Source organism: Colias philodice, chromosome 1 (assembly GCF_061535455.1).
Source record: "Colias philodice isolate Cphi_HAF_F1 chromosome 1, ilColPhil1 Martin Lab GWU primary, whole genome shotgun sequence".
NCBI classification, from domain to species: domain Eukaryota; kingdom Metazoa; phylum Arthropoda; class Insecta; order Lepidoptera; family Pieridae; genus Colias; species Colias philodice.
The window spans coordinates 1,012,268-1,031,727 of NC_143086.1; the positions used below are offsets into that span (position 1 = coordinate 1,012,268).

Genomic DNA, 19,460 nt, shown 5'->3' on the forward strand with positions numbered 1-19,460 from the left:
AATTCACGGCGTAAATTGACTGGGAATAAGAAGTCATAATACGGCCCTTGGTCGTATTTTCATACGTACCCGGCCACCCGCAGTCTCCCACTCTTTCCCGCTGTTCGTACTGTTATGTCCGTACCTTGTACGTTAACATGCTCACCCTACATCCCTTTCGCTTATTCAGCATTTCTCTACATTCCTAGCCATTTCCATATCATCCAAGTCTCTTTCCATATCCCAATTCCGACAGACAGCTGTCATCCATACTAATATTATAAATGCGAAAGTAACTCTGTCTGTCTGTCTGTTACTCAATCACGCTTTAACTACTGAACCAATTTGCATGAAATTTGGTATAGAGATATTTTGATACCCGAAAAAGGACATAGGCTACTTTTTACTCCGGGAAATAGGATAGATTTTATCCCGGAAATCCCACGGGAACGGGAACTATGCGGATTTTTTTTTGACTGCTCGGGCGAAGCTGCGGGTGGAAAGCTAGTATAAAATATATTAATTCGTTTTTTTAAGTCTTCTCCAGAGTCTCATAGCAGTACGCAACCTACCCACGCAGCTGGCCAATCGAATGTATGTATGTTCTGATTAGCACGTACCGATCTCCAAGCTGCCGATCCAGCAGTCGACCATGGCATCGATCCGCAGCTCGAACATGTCGCACTCGCGCAACGGCCGCGAGCTGAACAGCACCGCGTCGTTGAACTCCGAGTACACCGCCGTGCGGGACGCGGTGAGACGCGTGCGGCTGAGACGCGCGTTCGATCCGTGCACGCGGTGGAAACACATCTCCCTGCACGTGATTAACTATATTAGTAGCTGTTCGACCCGGCTCCGCATGGGTGACCGGGGATGAAAACAAAATCGTGACACACACACACAGTGCATATGACAAGGAATTGATCACTTATTTGCCAAAGTAAAGCATTGCTGAATTTTTCTTTACGCAGATTTAGATGCTTTAATTTTTTTTAATAAATAAATGTCTTTTTTATGTATTAGATTTTTGACTTATTATTTTGTAACTTTCAGAAAGCCTTTGGCAAAATAAATGATTCTATTTTTGTTTGTCTTATTTTTATTATTTTTCCGTCGGATGTTGACTGGCTTAAGTATCATAAATTCCTTCGAAAGTAATAACATCTTCTAAGGACCAAAAATTAGAAAATGACTTAATTCTAAATATGACATTACGATCTAAATATATTAAATTTAACTTCAAACATTTCACAGTAATGATAAACATCTACCAAGGTGCAATATATCATTTTCATCTACTTGCTACATTTTACAATATTAAAAACAATCACTAACGGATAAACGGTTGTAGCGGATTCGATGGAATTCGGTGACTCTGGTGAGAACGTAGTGTGCGGCATGTACGTGTCCACGATAGTCGCTTGCGCAACGCGTCCGTGTAGATCTGAAAATAATAATTAATGTATTAGAAGTTAGTTTATTAGTCATCATGTATCTTATAACTTATCTTGTCTGATCTGTCAATCTGAAAAAAGAAAAACATCAATATGGCAAAAAAGTCTCCCAGTCAGAAAATATATTTATTTTTTATTAAGGCATGTTATCGCAAAATATTATGTACTTACTGATTATAATTTATATTGAATTAAACAAAATCTTCGAAATAAAACCATCTCTTGGAGAGTATGGCTTCTGGATGGAAATTCTATATGATACATAAATTAGTAAATTTTGAAAAAAAATACTTATCTGAATCGTTGAAACAAAACAAAATGATAACCTTTCAAGGACATTATGCCAGTAAACATGAACAAAGTTATTTCTAATTATTATTATTATTTTATTTTTTTAAAGGCACCCGCCATCACAGGGTGTTCGCGCCACCTCTGGAATATTGTCCAGAGATATTATTTTCATTTTTTATTTATTTACAAACACAATTTATAGCCACATAATAAATTAAAAATAAAATTATTACAAAATTAAAAATATTACAAATACAAAATTAAAAATATTAAAATACTGGGTAAATAAAAGAAATACAATAAATGCTACAAAAATTTAAACTATCCCTAATATCACAGATTCACATCAAACGCCATTGTTTCGCTTATTGACTACTTCTACAATATATTTACAATATTTAAAGAAAGTATCCCTACACTTGTCCCCCAGGGCGGAAGGCAGATTCTCACCCGTCATCGCCATGCCCAATTTTTGCTCAATAGCATATATATTGCTTGCAAAAATTGGGCACTCGAGTAACAGGTGAGGAACCGTCTCCTCTACTCCGGGCTGACATAGACACGTCGGATTCTCTTTCAGCTTGAATCTGTTCAAGTAGAAGGCGAAGCCGCCGTGACCAGTCAGTACTTGTGTGGTGTGGTGTGTGATGTCTATTTTTCCGACTACTTTGTATGCAGCAGCAGCGCTTGGGAAAAAGAGCTTCGTGACTCCGGCCGTTCCTATCGGATTCGTATCTCCTATCCCATTCGCCATTCGTATCCTGTCTCAAGATACGCTTGACGAATGAAACAGGACACAGATCGTAATCCGGTTTCCTCCTCACTCGGCTAACTCGTCTGCCCGTTTATTTCTAATTATTTTGATGTAATAGTGCATTTAGCATCGTTTTATTCTAGTTAATTGTACACAAAATGCCATCGCATATCATTCTAACAAAAGGGAAAAAATTGTATAAACAAAATTAACTGGTAATTATTCGAGTTAAAAAAAGACTAGGAAGATCCATTTGTATAAACAAACAAGACCAAGCGACCAAAGTAGAAGAATACAAAAGCGTTCCACATCGACCGGATGGCCTAGTTCATTCAACAAATATTCTGCGACTAAAGAAATGTCAAACTACCTCACCTGCCTTCACTCGACCAATTTGCATAAAGAATACCCTAATACAGTTAAAATCTATGTATATAAAACTCAAAGGTGACTGATATAGTGATCTATCAACGCACAGCCCAAACCACTGGACGTATCGGGCTGAAATTTGGCATGCAGGTAGATGTTAGGACGTAGGCATCCGCTAAGAAAGGATTTCCCGAAATTCTTGCGGGAACGAGGAAAAACGGGGATGCACGTACAAAGTCGTGGGCGGAAGCTAGTGATACATAAATTAGTGAATTTAGAAAATAATACTTATCTGAATCGTTGAAACAAAGCAAAAATGATAACCTTTAAAGGACATTATACATGTAAACATGGACAAAGTTATTTCTAATTCTTTTGATGTAATTGTGCATTTAGCATCGTTTTATTCTAGTTAATTGTAAACAAAATGCCATCACATATCATTGTAGCAAAAGGGAAAATTTACAGTATAAACAAAATTAACTGGTAACTATTCGAGTTAAAAAAATACTAGGAAGATCCATTTGTATAAACAAACACGACCATGCGACCAAAGTGGAAGAATACATAAGCGTTCCACATCGACCGGATGGCCATAGTTCATTCAACAAATATTCTGCGACTAATGAAATGTCAGACTACCTCGCCTGCTTTTATTCGACCAATTTGCATAAAGAATACCCTAATGCAGTTTAAATTACAGGCGATACAAATATTAGTATGCCGTTTGAAGCCGTCCTTATTAATAATTTCTCGTTCCTTTGGCATCGTTTTCATGTACATAATAAATAGAGCTAGGCATGCGGTAATGGGCTTGTATATTGAGGTCAATTGCGGGGTATTCATCATGAGCATGCCTAGTCATTAAGTGCACCTGTCGTAAGTGCATAACAACATGGTACAAACAAATTTGTCTAAATTATAAATTATATTCGAAGACAGTGACAGAAACGTTACACAAAGCATAGTAAGACGGAAATGGCTAGAAACATTTTATGATCTGCTTTTTTTTTTCATGAACACATTTCCTTTCCATCAGGTTGCCTGGTAGAGATTGCTGCTTAGCAATAAGGCCGCCTCTTGTACAAACTATGTCTTTCTTATGTATTAACTAGCGGTCCGCCCCGGCTTCGCCCGTGGTACATATGAAAAATAGATGTTGGCCGATTCTCAGACTTACCCGATATGCACAGAAAATTTCATGAGAATCGGTCCACCCGTTTCGGAGGAGTATGCAGACTAACATTGTGACACGAGAATTTTATATATAAGAAGAAGATGTTATTTTTGTCATATTTTAGTTTGTGCAATAAAGAGTTAAGAGTTGTGCAATAAATAAAATAAATAAATAATATACACATAAAATAAATTATGTAGAAGATACTATTTATAATAATACCTACCAACAACACCAAAAACGTGTTCCGGAATGTTGAACGCCGCTGGACCTTGATCGATTCCGTTGACAAAAAAGTGCAGTATGCCCATGTCTTTTCGCATTACTCCCACTGTATCGCCTTCCTGTTTTATCAATTAATTTCTATTTAATTTGAGGGTAGTTCTATATATTACAAGAGTTGGCAAATTAAAGAAATAATATTCCTATTTCAAGACCCAACATATTTTTAAAAGAGTTTTTTAATAGTAAATATGTAATCTGACATTCTAAATAACCTAAAAAGCTATTTCCTTGTTTTAAAGATCCAAAATATTCCTTACCGATAATCTGTTGAGGTTTCTCACATATTTTGGGATGATGATGGTCCCATCTCGAATTATGTCTTCGCCGGCCATGACCCAAGTGCCTGATCTGTATTCGAACAATTTATTATAGAAATAGAACAAATGGAGTAACAAAAATGTATGTCCAATATTGCCAAAGCTCAAAAGTGAAGTAGTATATTTAATGAATATTTCTTTCTTTCTAATGTTTTAAAATATTCAGTCATAGGCTATTCTACTGCTTAAATCTACTTGGAACAAGACTATTTAGCACTGCTTTTATTTAAGTCATGATTTTGGATTTTTTCGTTAGTTCTCTTCTTAGTCAGCCAGTCAGTCAGATAGTCAAGTGTTATATAAATACAAGAATTTTACTCACTTTGCGTGACTCATTTTAAACGGTATCTTTATATCATTCGCGGAATACTGCGTGACCCCTATCTCGATACTGCCGGCCCACTTGGGTATGACCAGGTCGAGTCTCACTTGGAACAGCTCATTGGTCCTCAACGTTCGATTCGTCATCACTATTCCGTTGTTGAAGAATTCGAAAGCGCTGAAAATGTTTTATGGGTTAACACTCTGGTACAGTGGAAAACTTAAGTATTGGTCTGGTCAGGATATGCTAGCTATCTAACAATATCTTTCAAAGGAACTGTCTCTTTTTTTATGAACGTTCTTATAATAATAATTGGGATGATTTCGTTCATAAGTACTTTTTGTCAACCTGTATGTTTTCTCATGGTTATCTCCAAGATATTTTATAGTCTCATTTGATATACACCTATCAAATGAGACTCGCAATATTCGATAAAACGGAGTCAGAAATAGCCATTTCCTTCAAGACATCCTAATCAGAACATAATTTAGTGCAATACCTCCCTCAACATCCTAATCAGCAGTAGAATATAATTTAGACGCAATACCGCGCTCTACTTCTATTCCCCGATTGTTGCCAATTATTTAATCCCGAGAAAACCTTTAGTCGCAAACAACATGATTGCATTCACGTAAGACCGTGCACCCCCATTTCCCACGCACAGCACATTCATCATATATTATTACATTCAATTCACACGTGTCGATTTGCAGATAGATAAAGAGCGGAAATGCATCCCCTCGCTATGAAGATTGACAAGCTAATCGCGCTCAATAGATCTGCACTCCGCATTGAAAATCAAGGTTAGGCGTTAACTATGTTATTGCAACTCGAGAGTCAACGGAGGTTGTACTGATCAGAATAGATATAATATAAAATCGTCGCCTTACTCCATGGTGTGACGATATTGCCTTGACAAGACCTTGAAATTTTAGACTGAACGCGCCTAAAGAAGTTATACTTCAAAAATGGAAAAAGGAGCATGATGCGCACCTACTTTTCTTTCGCTTTACCATAACATATACATAAGCTTTAGATAAATCAATAACCAAGTGTCCAAATACGATTTATTTCGACTTGTTCATGATTTCAATTGCTATATTAACATAAACTGTTTTTAAGTTGAAAAACTGGCCTAATTAGAGTTGTTTCTAGTTCACGAAAGAAGTGGCACTTAATAACCCTATAGGCTGAATTCAATATTCTCTTGGGCCACGTTCAGTATCTTTAAAGTTCACAAATTACGAGGGTTGTTATCTTTGTATTCATAAGATAATGATTCTTAAGGACCCACTGGATTGAGATTACATTTAACAGGCCAAGCATTTTCACTACATATCGTTCATATTTGTATTGAGTTTACTGTAAAGTTTGTGCAAGTTATGAATCTGCAAGATTTTTTTATTTTAGGAATTAAAGAACTTTAAAAGCGATTGATTAATTATATGATTAGTTTCTTATTCAAAAAGTGAATTCAGTATTCAAGAGAAATTCCCACTTTATTTGCATAGCTTCTCTACATAGGCAAGACAAAAAAAACATGTGAATAAAAGGTATTTCGTCCCCAAAATACTAGAAAAAAATATTACTACATATTAATATTTCAAAGACATGATGATGACTAAATATAACGTTTGATTTTATATATTGCTAGCTTTCCTCCCTCGGAATCGCCCGCGCAGAAGAAAGAAAAACCCGAATAGTTCCCGTTCCCGTGGGATTTCCGGGATAAAACCTATCCTATGTCCTTTCTCGGGTATCAAAATATCTCTATACCAAATTTCATGCAAATTGGTTCAGGCATTAGTTAAGGCGTGATTGAGTAACAGACAGACAGACAGAGTTACTTTCGCATTTATATTATTAGTATGGATTGTACATGATGTTTATTTAATGCGTTTATCTAAAAGCCTAATTGAATTACATTCGTTCGCGTGTCAACACTAAGTAGCTTAGAGTTGTGAATTCATTAGTAATCAAGGTCGTCTGCGATAAACCGTGATGTTACATTGTTATTGTATAACTTCTTAAGCGTATCATACTTTAATATGCCCAATGCCCATTAAAGGGTTACATTCAAAGGTATTAAGGGCATTTTGTTCCGGCATTTAACTTATAAACAAATTTGAGCATAAGGCAAGGCCATTGGGCATTTTGCTTTGGTATTTAACCAATGGGGTACACAAATATACAAGCACACAAGCGGGTCAAATATGCCAAATGACCTTTCTTTGGCTTATTTCAGAGATGTTATAAAAAACACACAAACATGATGGGGCAAAGAAAAAATGAAAATATAATTATAGTCCGGGATACATCGCCCATTTTTGCAAGTGATTACTATCAAGCTAATTTTTCGTGAGTAGCTTTATTTTGATGAGATGCCCAATAATTTCATGTACGAAACTCTCGATTGTGGTAGCTTACAGAGGTAACAAGGATAAAAATTTTTGATTTGACGGTTCTCAAATATTTATTACGCAATTTGTAGGACAATGTCTGTTGAATTAAATATGTATTAAATAAGTGAAAATAAAAAAATCAGCTGGTTAGTAATCATTTATGATGACTTCGTTATCGATACACATTGGAAAGGGGGACTCTTTGATCAAACCATAGATTTTGTAGGACAAATATTTTTTCGAATAATTTAGATAATTATCTTGAGATTGAACAAAAAAAAACATTCAGTTAGTAATTAATATTTGAGAACCATCAAATCAAAATATTTTATCCTTGTTTCCTCTGGTAGCTACCACAATCGAGAGTTTCGTACATGAAATTATTGGGCATCTCATCAAAATAAAGCTACTCACTAAAAATTAGCTTGATAGTAATCACTTGCAAAAATGGGCGATGTATCCCGGACTATTAGATATTGTAGATAAACTTCTCTGATTGCAATATAATAAAATTAACATTTTTACTCCAACACTTTAGAAAACATACAGGTTATATTTATGAATTTAAAGGGATATAAATAGTTTTCAAACGTTTAATAAATTAAATAAAATATGTTTGACAATAAAATTATAGTACAGCCAATCCTTGTTATTGCTTAACTTTATTACATTCTTTATTCTTGTGCTAACCATAGATATAAGATACGATTTAAATAATTTTAATCAATCCTAAAGAAACAAATTATTATTTCAACTACTAGGTACTTTATTTTCCATAACTTTCCAATAACAAGAATTAGCCATACTTTTTAAATTATTATTTTATTTATAAAAAAGATACTTACTTAGGCCGATGAGCAGTCTTACCATCGTTAATAATAATAACATACGAATCACGCAGCGAATGAAATAAAAGACTGTCTTCGTCTATTTGAGGTCTGAACCTGCCTGTTGACAAACATACAAAAATTCAATACTATTCTTAATGTATTCTTATAAAAATGTAATACTAATCGTACTATTAATTTAATTTCAAGATCTTGTGTTGTGCAACTGTTATAAATGTTTGCTTGGATGCGATTTGAAAAAGCTTATACATATTTATTTGAAATAGTTGTAACCTACTATATATATTCTTAACCATCGCATCGGGCTAAAGTTGTTACTTTTACTAAGATAGTTTCAATAAAAATATTGTCTCTAAACACTACAACATCAACCAAATTCCCGGAGAACCTCTATTATTCGGTATCTTAAGTACAAACTAGACTAGAATAAGTAGCACCTGTGTGATTTAGTTTCTAAAATCTATAAAGCTGAGGAGTTTGTTTGTTTGCTTGAACACGCTAATCTACGAAACTACTGGTCGATTTGAAAAATTCTTTCGGTGTTGGATAGCCCATTTATCGAGGAAGGCTAACATCACGCTAAGACCAACAGGAGCGGAGCAATGCGGGTGACACCGCGGAGCACAGCTAGTCTGAACTATTATTTTACATATATATAAATACTCACTAGTACTCGCGGGCACAGGCAGGTCGGGGAGGTTGGACACACTGGGCATGTCCAACACGTTGGTGTCCAACTCTTCACAGGGATCCACTATTGACACCTATGGGATTATTATATTTATTCAATACGCTAAGACACCGATAATTTTGTATACCATCTGTTGGGCTTGCATATTAATATTTTTTATAAATTTGAAGATGAAACTACATTTTTTTTATTATATCTTCAAGGTACAAAGAAGAACGAAAAAAATATATTTCTTAATACAAATTAGGAAATACATTTTATCCACAACAGTAGTAGTAATATTCAACACAACACATTTACAACACAAAAAAATATACAAGGGATAATAAAACCACAATTATACAAAACCCATTATATTTATTTTTCATTTTTCATTTATTTTTTCGCACGTTACCTTAACAGTCATCCCGTACAGGTCGACGACCCCCCACACTTGAGGGTCCACCTTGTCAGTGGCTACACCCTGATCGATGCCGTTTATGAAGTAGTGTAGCTTGCCCGACGACTTGCGCATCATGCCCACCGTGTCCCCCTCCTAAGTGGATTTTAATGTTAATCAAAGCTTCAATATGGTGAATCATTGAGACGTACAAAAAATCAGTAACAGTCCGGTATCCAATTCTATAATTCTAATCTAAATTTATCAAGTTACTAGCTTTCCGCCCGCGGCTTCGCCCGCTTTGTCTAAAACATAATAAATTATATACTAAAACCTTCCTCTTGAATCACTCTATTTACTAAAAAAACCGCATCAAAATCCGTTGCGTAGTTTTAAAGATTTAAGCATACATAGGGACATAGGGACAGAGAAAGCGACTTTGTTTTATACTATGTAGTGAAGATTTATAGCAAGTGTAAATATAAAATAAAAAAAAAACTTAACAAGTCACACATCCTGTATAAGAAAACTGCACCTACCCTCAATTCATCCAAGTTGAAGTTGCCGTACTCCATGCAAGTGCCGTGGCCGTTCAGCAGCACCTTGCACCCCGACATCATGATGGTGCCAGTGTCCATGTTCGTCATGGTAGAGGGGAAACGTATTGTCGCCGGGTTGTGGGTCGTAACCCCCACCTGGGTTACATTATATTTGTATCAAAACCCCAAAATACTTTGATGTGACGTCTTCCCCCCTAGACAAGTGGCTTTCTATTAGCGTAAAGTTCAATAAAATAGATTATGAATGTATGAGATTGACGTTTGATTACGACGACGACGACGATTGATTACGTCAATCTCATACATTCATAATCTATTCTATTGAACTTTACGCTAATAGAAAGCCACTTGTCTAGGGGGGCATATAATTCGATAGAGCCGGCTGCACGCACGAAAAAACATGACTCATGCGGCGTTACCTCGCTCTGAGGCGTTCCATTTAAGGCTTGAAGTGCGAGCGAGAGCGCGGAACGAGCGACAAAGAAGCACAATCGGACGTTGTCACGTTTAACTATCGTCAGTAAACCGACTTTACAGACAACCAATTTTTTTGCTAGAGCTAGTTTTATCAATTTGAAATCCGTATTACGTAATAATAATTAGTTTATAGTTTGAATTGATTTTAATATAGAAGTTTTTCAAGGTGTAACCTACAAGTATGGTATTCTAATAGCAATTATTTTTAAGCTATACAAACTATCGGAACACCTGTATCACCATAACTATATCTCACCTCAATACTGCCACTCCACTTATCCACGAGTCTGTCTATTCGAATCTCGAACAGTTCATTATCATACAGTGGTCTATGAGTCATCACCACGCCATTGTTGTAGTCGTCTAATGGCCGGGCCCGTTCCGCTGACCTATAGGCAAAATCGATCGCTCAATATACAGGGTGGATACGGAATGACGCATGGTATCACGAAATTTATTTATTTTATTCATTTATTGCACGTTTTTTGTATACCTAACCGAACACTGATAAGAAACCCCAATGTTCTTAATTATTAAGGTATTTGAACATTTATAGATAAAAAAAAACAGATGAACAAAAGGTATCTGGTAAAAAAGTTAAGCACTTCACGGTACGGTACTTACTTATTGTTTGATGATAATTTAACCAATATCCCGCATCTTGGATGAAATCTGATCCGGTCTTGTGCAACTGTGGGAAATATTTATTATTATTTTAAACATGCTAAAAATCTAATTAGTAATAGACAAACACATGAGCAATTTTTCAGAAGAACATCAAGCTTTTTGCAGTGGAATAACAAAAAGCGGTGACTCACCGAGCGCACACGCACCCTCTCCGTCCATGGGCACATAAATCTCTCTGCTGGGCTTTGGCTGAGGAGTTTCTTGATTCATTGACGTTTCCATCTCACTTGAGGTCAGCGTGTCATCGTTGTTGGGGTCTTCCTCGATCTGTAGCATGTAAACATTTTTTATGACAGTGCAAGCAACGGTGCAGTTCCAATTTTATTCGAATTTCATTTTCAATACATTATTTCACTGGAAAACCAAAGTAATCCGATTAATACCTACCAGATCCAAGCTATTTTCCATGATAGTCCTCATGCTGTTCGCATGCATGATGGACACCTGCACGCACTGACCGTACAGGTCGATGACGGCAAAGAGGCGCGGCGGCATGTCACGCGCCGCGATGCCGAGGCACCGTCCGTTCACGTAGAACATTAATTCGCCCTGGTAGAAAAACCCTACTGTAGTGTACATATAATAAAATCCTAACCTATTACATCAATAATTATGTAAGAAAAAGAAACATCAATAAATATTATTTTAAAGGACAAATATTCTATTTTAAATAATCAGATATTAGTATCAATTAGCCCTAATACATAATTATATTTCAAAGCTGCCGAGCATATATACAACTTTCCAACATTCATCGGGGACTTCCAGGAATTCCACCTTCCTTCTTCCACAGTGGTGACCCCGACGTGATCAACCTTCGAAAGAAGCGCTTTGTGCCATACCCGACCAAAGGCTTTCGTTATGTGCTCTGCCTTCGTTCTTGCTTCTTGCGTCTAGAAGGGCTTAGCAGTCGAGTTCAATTTTATTTTCACGGGACGGGCATACTGTTCATCATTTCAGGTATGGAACCTGCGGGTCTGGTGATCGCATTCCGCATCCTTCAAGATGAACAAAGAGACGATCGAATATCATCCCGAATGTAACTGCATACACCAACGCGATGCAAAAAATATGTGCTCACCGTTTCGAGGGCCAAGTACACTGCGTTCGTGTTAGAATGAATACCCCTGATATTACAGAAGTTCACGCAGAGCTTGGATTCTTCTGTTCACATTGCCTGAGCCATGAGCCATGCCATGACCTTATGAACTCCTCACTCACAAATGCGAAACGTAAATTAATACTGTTCTGTCCCAGAGAATGCATTCGTGCTACACAGAAAGCCTGTATGTAACTGTAGCTCTCTTCCACTCTAATTGAAGTCTACTTGAATAAATGTTTGAGTTTGAGAATGTTTGAGTTTAATAGAAACTGATCACTAGATCTTCGTTTGTTCATCAGCAGCTGGCTTTAGCCAATAGATTTCATATGGCCATTGATACACAATATCAATATGTAATATTTAGGCTGATTTTAGTGAAATGCAAGCCGTCGTTGATGATAGCCGAAACGTATGAATCTCTATTTTATTTTTATTTTCCATACTGTACAGATAACAGATCCATTTGTTAGTGAAATACATATAATATAATAACTTAAAAAACTTAATAATAATGTTAGTAAATTAGGACAAGACACTGTCTACATGTACGCATGTCGTTTTGACGCGACAAGTGGCAACGCATGCGTGCCTCTGCCTTCAGTGAGCGTTCTTCATTCTTGTGTCGAGTTGAGCGGACGCAGTCAGCGTTAACAATCATATCGTAGCAATGATCTGCACGATGGGTGGATTTAAAATCCAGTTCAACACGTAGCAAGTAGGTACACTGCGTTCGTGTTGGAATAAATACCCCTGATATTACAGAAGTTGACGCAGAGCTTGGATTCTTCCGTTCACATTGCCTGAGCCATGAGCCATGCCATGACCTTACGAACTCCTCACTCACAAATGCGAAACGTAAATTAATACTGTTCTGTCCCAGAGAATGCATTCGTGCTACACAGAAAGCCTGTATGTAACTGTAGCTCTCTTCCATTCTAATTGAAGTCTACTTGAATAAATAAATGTTTGAGTTTAATAGAAACTGATCACTAGATCCTCGTTTGTTCATCAGCAGCTGGCTTTAGCCAGTAGATTTCATCTTGATACACAATATCAATATGTAATATTTAGGCTGATTTTAGTGAAATGCATGCCGTGTCGTTGATGATAGCCGAAACGTATGAATCTCTATTTTATTTTTAATTTATTTATTTTCCGGAAAACAGAAATGAATTCATTGAGACCCTATAGATGCATATCCAACCTAATAATTTTTTTTTATTTCATTTGAAATGCAGATATGCAATTGGCCTACTCAAATATTCATTGTTTACTTTAAATAAATAATAAATAAAACATTTATTGATAACAAACGAAAAAATAGAAAATAGCCACACAGAAACAGAAAAAAGTAAAAAAAAAAACATGGTAAAGAACTTAAAACTAAAATAAAATATATCACAATTAAAAACTTACAGCCTAAAAAATAAGTCAAGTACTGTGCGGCAACATCTGTTATCAAAGGGGGCTTCTTAGCATAAAGCTGCAGTGACTTTCGAGTCTACATTATATTAGTATTTTCACAAAAAAAATTTAATATCTGCAGACAAGATTATCATTTTATGTTCAACATAATATTCACACTATTTCCAACAAATCAAATTATACAACACATAAGCCAAGTTGCAAAGATAACAAACATCATAAGACCAGTTCAAGTTTAACGGGAGGGGGTAAATAAATAAGAAACACATACATTTTATTAACACAGCATCTAAACACAAATATCTATATAAAGAAAAGGTACTTAAGTAAGAAAGGAAAATTAAGCCTAACCTTGTTTGTCCGCATAACTCCCAAGCAGTCACCCTCATGGAGAGTGTCAAGTTCAGGGCCGTATGAGTTGATCAGAGTAACACCGTCTTTGACTATTGAGCTGCCGGACATTATCTATAACAAATGTTCAAATTATATACACTATCTTGTTTCTATAGTCATTATCAAGAGGTAGATACAGTTGAACTTTTAAAAGAAGTAAACGCTCAGTGTAAGTACACTGTTCAGCGCTATGCTCACAGCGATTGAGCATTTGATGCAACAGTTTGCTGTTCCCTTTGTTGTGTATTCTGGTATGAACTGTTTAAACAGATACCAGCATCATGTCACCCGTGTTGGAGATTTCATTCCAGATAAAAATGCACTTGTTGTATAAAATCAGGTTGCAACATAGCAGCAAATGTTGTATTTGAGCAGTGGATCAATGACATTTTGAACTGATACGCAATTTTATTGATTTTAGCACAGTGACAGAAAAAAACCTACATTAGAAGCACAATAATTCATACATTTTTGCGAAAGTACTTCTGACTATCCGTCTATCTGTTTCCTCTTTACGACTAAACCACTGAACCAATTTGAATGATATTTGTTACAATATTATGGGACCTGAGAAAGGACGAAGGAACGAGAACTACTGAGTTTCCTTTGATTACGCGAGCGAGGCCTATATATAATATATAATATTGTAATATAATTTAAAAAAAAAGATAATTGTACGTACCCAGGCTGTATTTCGAAGTTTCGTCGCTGTTGCTGGTAATTCCATATATTCAGGATCCAGGGTAGTGACCCCGATCTCCAAACTGCCATTCCACACATTGACCTGAACAAAATAATTTTATTGAAGATGGACTCAAGAGAGCAACGTGTTACGCTGGCTCCGGAATACGCAGTACGGATTCCCGAACCATCGAGAAAAGGCTATGGAAAAGGAAATGTTGCGCTGCGCGGCGCAAGCTAGGATGCGAGTATTTGAATTTTGATCCATTTCGAAAATAAATTGTTTAAATATGCGTGTATAAACACGTGCAGCAAATGCATTATTAATGAATCTCATAAGAAATAAGTCTAATAAGAGCGCATTTATCAACAAAAATCAAATTATGAATCCCATTTATTCAATTGCAAATGCTTAAAACTAAATAAATACCTTTAAAACCACTAGAAAATTTAATAATACTCGCAAATCAAAATGTAACCCCTCGGCCCTCACACCTCTCAGCATTTGGTAGGAATAAGGAAATAGGAATACAACATGGCAGCTGTGAGCTGCCTAGATACAGACAAAGACTATAGACCAAAGTATAGATTATAGGTATGTTCATTTACATTTTAATTTATTAAATGTTGAATTAAATATAGGTAATATACTAGATTTCCGCCCGCGGCTTCGCCCGCGTTTTCAAAGGAAAAACCGCATAGTTATAATACTCCATATCACACATGAGATAGGTTGTTGAAAATTAAAATAAAAAATTGTAAATGTAGGTATGTATGTACCTAACAGTAAATACCAAAATTACGTTAACATTGGCAGGAATAATAAAACGATAGTCATATAATTTTTATAACATGTTTTATTCAAGTTAGAAATAAAATGCCTACAGAATATAATCATTTTTAACCAAGAATATGAAACACAAAGGTCCACTGTATTTATAAGAACTGATTAGTTGGCATTCGTTTTAATAATATTTAACACAATCTGTATTAAAGAATCCAAATATCTTTGGTTGTTTAGCAAACAATAGAATGAGATATCATTATTATGCATATCAGCTGCAAGCAAGAGCAAGTCGAAAAGCAGGATGCAGCAGTCAAGCTATAGATACCGGGAAAAATTGTATATTATATACTTACCCATGATAAACGATTATCTCTTTTGTAATTCAACTTATTCTAATCCCACCACAAAATAAAACAATATGTTATTATGATATTATATTGAGGAAATACAATTATTTTTTTGGATTAAACTAATCTTATATATAAAAATGAATCGCAAAATATGTTGGTAAGCGCATAACTCGAGAACGGCTGAACCAATTTCGATAATTCTTTTTTTATTATATTCCTTGAAGTACGAGGATGGTTTTTACGTAGAGAAAACGTAAATATGTACCACGGGCGAAGCCGGGGCGGACCGCTAGTACATTATAAAGTCTGTTTGATACCGTTAAGTGTTACATTTGAACAAGGATAAGTCAAGTATTTCTAGGAAAAGCTGCCTACATTTCCACTCTATTGACATATGCCTAGTGCTGATTAATAACTTATGTATGCTTTTAAGGAATTGAAGTGTAGAAATTAATGGTATTGTAAATTATCAACTATTTGTCTTATTGTATCTTTCCTTTTATAATTTTCCTATGGTGGTTGACCTAGATTTTTACCTTAGTGTACTAGAAACAATAAAATATGCAAGGACTTTATGTTCGACATCTGAGTTATGGGTTTCCTCGGGTTAAATGTTGTTTCTATGATAAATATGTAATGTGTATTTAGAAATGTAATTGGTTTTACCGTTTCTGTTTGTTTGCTTTTATTATTACTTTGTTGTGTTAGTCTTTGTTATTAGTTAGAGCAATGTTTAAGAAACACTTATGATAATAACACATGTATATAGACCAATTTAAATAAATTTATATTACTTTTTATACTTTATTTTATTTATAAGATAAAATTACAAACCAAATTAACTATTGTTTTATTTCATTGTTGTTGTTTTCAAATTATATGGAAAATATGTCTAGATTGTTGTTTTTAAAAACACAGAACATAACTACATATTCAGCAAACCAGTTTTTTCTTCTTTTCACATCGGCGAGTTGTTTAATCCAACTTTGTATTAAATATAGTACAGTAGGCGCTTGCTAATCCGGCACCGGCAATTTTTCCTCTATGCCGGATTGTCGGAAATGCCGGATTATCGAATTAGTATAGGAAATAAGACTTCATATTTAAAATGGTACCTAAGTTGAATTTATTATAAAAAAAATACATAAATTAATTAAAATATTAATTAAATAAGTATTAAAATTACATATTAGGTTCATCATTTGTGACGTTTTCGTTCAGTAATCCGGCGTTCAGCTATGTAAAATGCCGGATTATAGAGCGGGCTGTCTGAGTCCCGAAGTGCCGGACTACTGAGCGTGCCGGATTGGCGAGCGCCGGATTATCGCGCGCCTACTGTATCTCAAATTATGTTACTAGAAATATTTAAAATTTGTTAAAAAAAAGCTAGGTTTGCCAGCATTGCCTTGATTAATTAAAGTAACTATCAATTATTATATCCTTTATATGCATAAAATATCATTTCGCTATTGCAAATTGCAATTTTCAATGCATACATGTTAGGCGATGAATATTGAAGCGTTATTATTTGCCATATAGATCCACTCCAGTGACAATATATATTATATAAGCTACCCATGCAGGTATGGGATCAATGTTTATTATCCAATCAAGACTCAGAGTGCCAATTTAGTTTATCTAACACTACTTGTAACTACTCTTTCAGGCCAGTCTATTGAGAACTCTTTACTGTCTACAATATAGTTAAGGCAGGACTCTACAGCGATGGCTGATATATTCTGTGACATTATTTTATTGTTCCCTGCACTCAATTGCTATCAACACTTACAAATTGCTTTGTTGCTAAAAACATTTCATTATTTCAAATATTTTGCTACCATTCCCATGACAATATTGTATTTTGTTTACAAGGCATGCTTTCGCTTTTAGTACAATGTATATACAACCTTGTTCATAATAAAATTATTTTACTAGCCTGTTGATTTCTTTGGTGACTGATTGCAGATAATTATTATAAAAATATTTCTAATGAAACTCAACTGTGAATTAGTTGGGGCTCAATCTTATTCTAATAAGAATAGATACTGCACAATTGTTAATTATATTTCTGGTGATTCTTTTTTTTTTGCTTAATGTTTTTTAAACTTATTTACCTAGTACAGAGATAACTAGTTGTGAAGCTAGGTTTCACCCGTCAACGAAATGATGATATAAGCTACGATACTGTAAGTATCTTGAAAATTTGTTCAGTTTTTTTGCTGTGAAAAAGTAACAAACATTCATACATCCATCCTCACAAACTTTTGCATTTATAATAGTGGTAGGATAGTAGGATGAAGGTCAATATAAAATAAAAATATAATATTGAAATAGCTGTGTGCATAAAATAAACAAAAATTTGCTCTGCTATAACATACTTATAAATTTGCAAATTGGAATTAATCTGATTAAAAAGTATACATTTCGCAATGTCTCGTAAAAAATAAGCATCTGCGCTTGCACAGTAAATAGAAACAGAGGAAGTTCAAGATTCAGTTGCGCTTAGGGGAAGCTATGTATGTGGCTGACGAGCTTACCTTTCTATCGATGCACACTTCGAATATAACATCATCACAAATAGGCTCCGCACTTAAAATTAAACCATGATTGAATTCTACGAAATTTCTCACTGCAGTTGTATTATCATGCAAGAGCGTAACCCTGTCACCGCATCGTCTGTGAAACCTCATGATGTTCACTTAGTGTCTTATTTATGAAACTAACATATAAAACACTGCACAAAGAACGGCATTACTCTTGTTACTCATTATGACTAAATTAAACACAAATTAACCCATTACATTTTTACAAACGGACTTCACTCGATAATTTTCCGAGTTATGAAGCGTTACAATGTAAAACCCAGTTTGATATTTATCCATAATATTCATTCAAATATTGAAATAACAATTGTACAAAATAAATTTACAGAAATGTATTGTATTGTTCTATTGGAAGTATTGATTTCTAGGCATGCTAAAATTGAGAAAGAAAAACTATCAGTCGGCGGGCCCAATTCGTGTTGCCATTTGGCAATTGGCATTTGCCATTTTGTGAAGCTGTAGATTGCCAGCTTAAATTATTTATTAGCACTAAAATATTTTGGTCTAAGAAATAACATATTAATAATTTTTAATCTGATAGCCTCAATGATACTAATATGCAATAAAAGAGAATTCATTTAGCTTAATCTATATGTTACACAAAACATGGACTTTTCTATCTGTAGGTCACACTGCGAATATTAAAATGTCACGCATAATTTTGATTTTGGCTGTCAAATTATACTGACATTTTAGCTTTTGGCGGATGGACATTACTATTGGCGCGAATATTTGAAAAGAAATTATGATGTTACATCATTGTGTTACATACGTATTTTTGACATTAATTATTATTTTGTTAATTTTCATCTCATTTGTACACCAACTATAATTTTCTTTTAACGATCCAAACTTTTTCCATGACATTGTTCCATATAACTTATATACACTGCACCAGTATTCATAAAATATGATAATGCAGTAAACCGTGGCCTACTTGTCTCTTTAAATAATTAATACCTTCTATATGCCTCGATGCTATTTTCCACACTTTTCCATGTCGATAGCTTTATGATTTGTAACAGCGTAAAGTAATAAATTGCAAAAATAAAGAAACTTAAAAATTTATCAAGAAATAACTACATTGCAATTGAAAGGTTTTAATGTTATTTACAATTATTTCTTAA

General features: G+C 34.8%; 1 protein-coding gene across 2 annotated transcripts in view; it reads right to left on the reverse strand.

Annotated features, from left to right (window-relative positions):
• The window catches only part of Neurl4 (neuralized E3 ubiquitin protein ligase 4), a 38,922-nt gene extending 20,176 nt beyond the window's left edge, over positions 1-18,746 (reverse strand). The window contains exons 1-16 of one of the 2 annotated variants that reach the window (XM_089694386.1): positions 18,268-18,746; positions 14,595-14,696; positions 13,871-13,984; positions 11,380-11,541; positions 11,124-11,259; positions 10,930-10,996; positions 10,562-10,694; positions 9,808-9,963; positions 9,284-9,424; positions 8,866-8,962; positions 8,196-8,298; positions 4,949-5,125; positions 4,567-4,657; positions 4,251-4,368; positions 1,315-1,423; positions 600-793 (exon numbers count right to left, since the gene is read on the reverse strand). In XM_089694386.1, the coding sequence (XP_089550512.1) occupies positions 600-793; positions 1,315-1,423; positions 4,251-4,368; positions 4,567-4,657; positions 4,949-5,125; positions 8,196-8,298; positions 8,866-8,962; positions 9,284-9,424; positions 9,808-9,963; positions 10,562-10,694; positions 10,930-10,996; positions 11,124-11,259; positions 11,380-11,541; positions 13,871-13,984; positions 14,595-14,696; positions 18,268-18,420 (2,053 nt within the window). In that variant the 5' untranslated portion in view covers positions 18,421-18,746. Of the gene's footprint in view, positions 1-599; positions 794-1,314; positions 1,424-4,250; positions 4,369-4,566; positions 4,658-4,948; positions 5,126-8,195; positions 8,299-8,865; positions 8,963-9,283; positions 9,425-9,807; positions 9,964-10,561; positions 10,695-10,929; positions 10,997-11,123; positions 11,260-11,379; positions 11,542-13,870; positions 13,985-14,594; positions 14,697-15,023; positions 15,105-18,267 lie in introns of those variants that run through there. The other variant, XM_089694459.1, reaches the window with a different exon arrangement.
• Between the last annotated feature and the right edge of the window lie 714 nt (positions 18,747-19,460).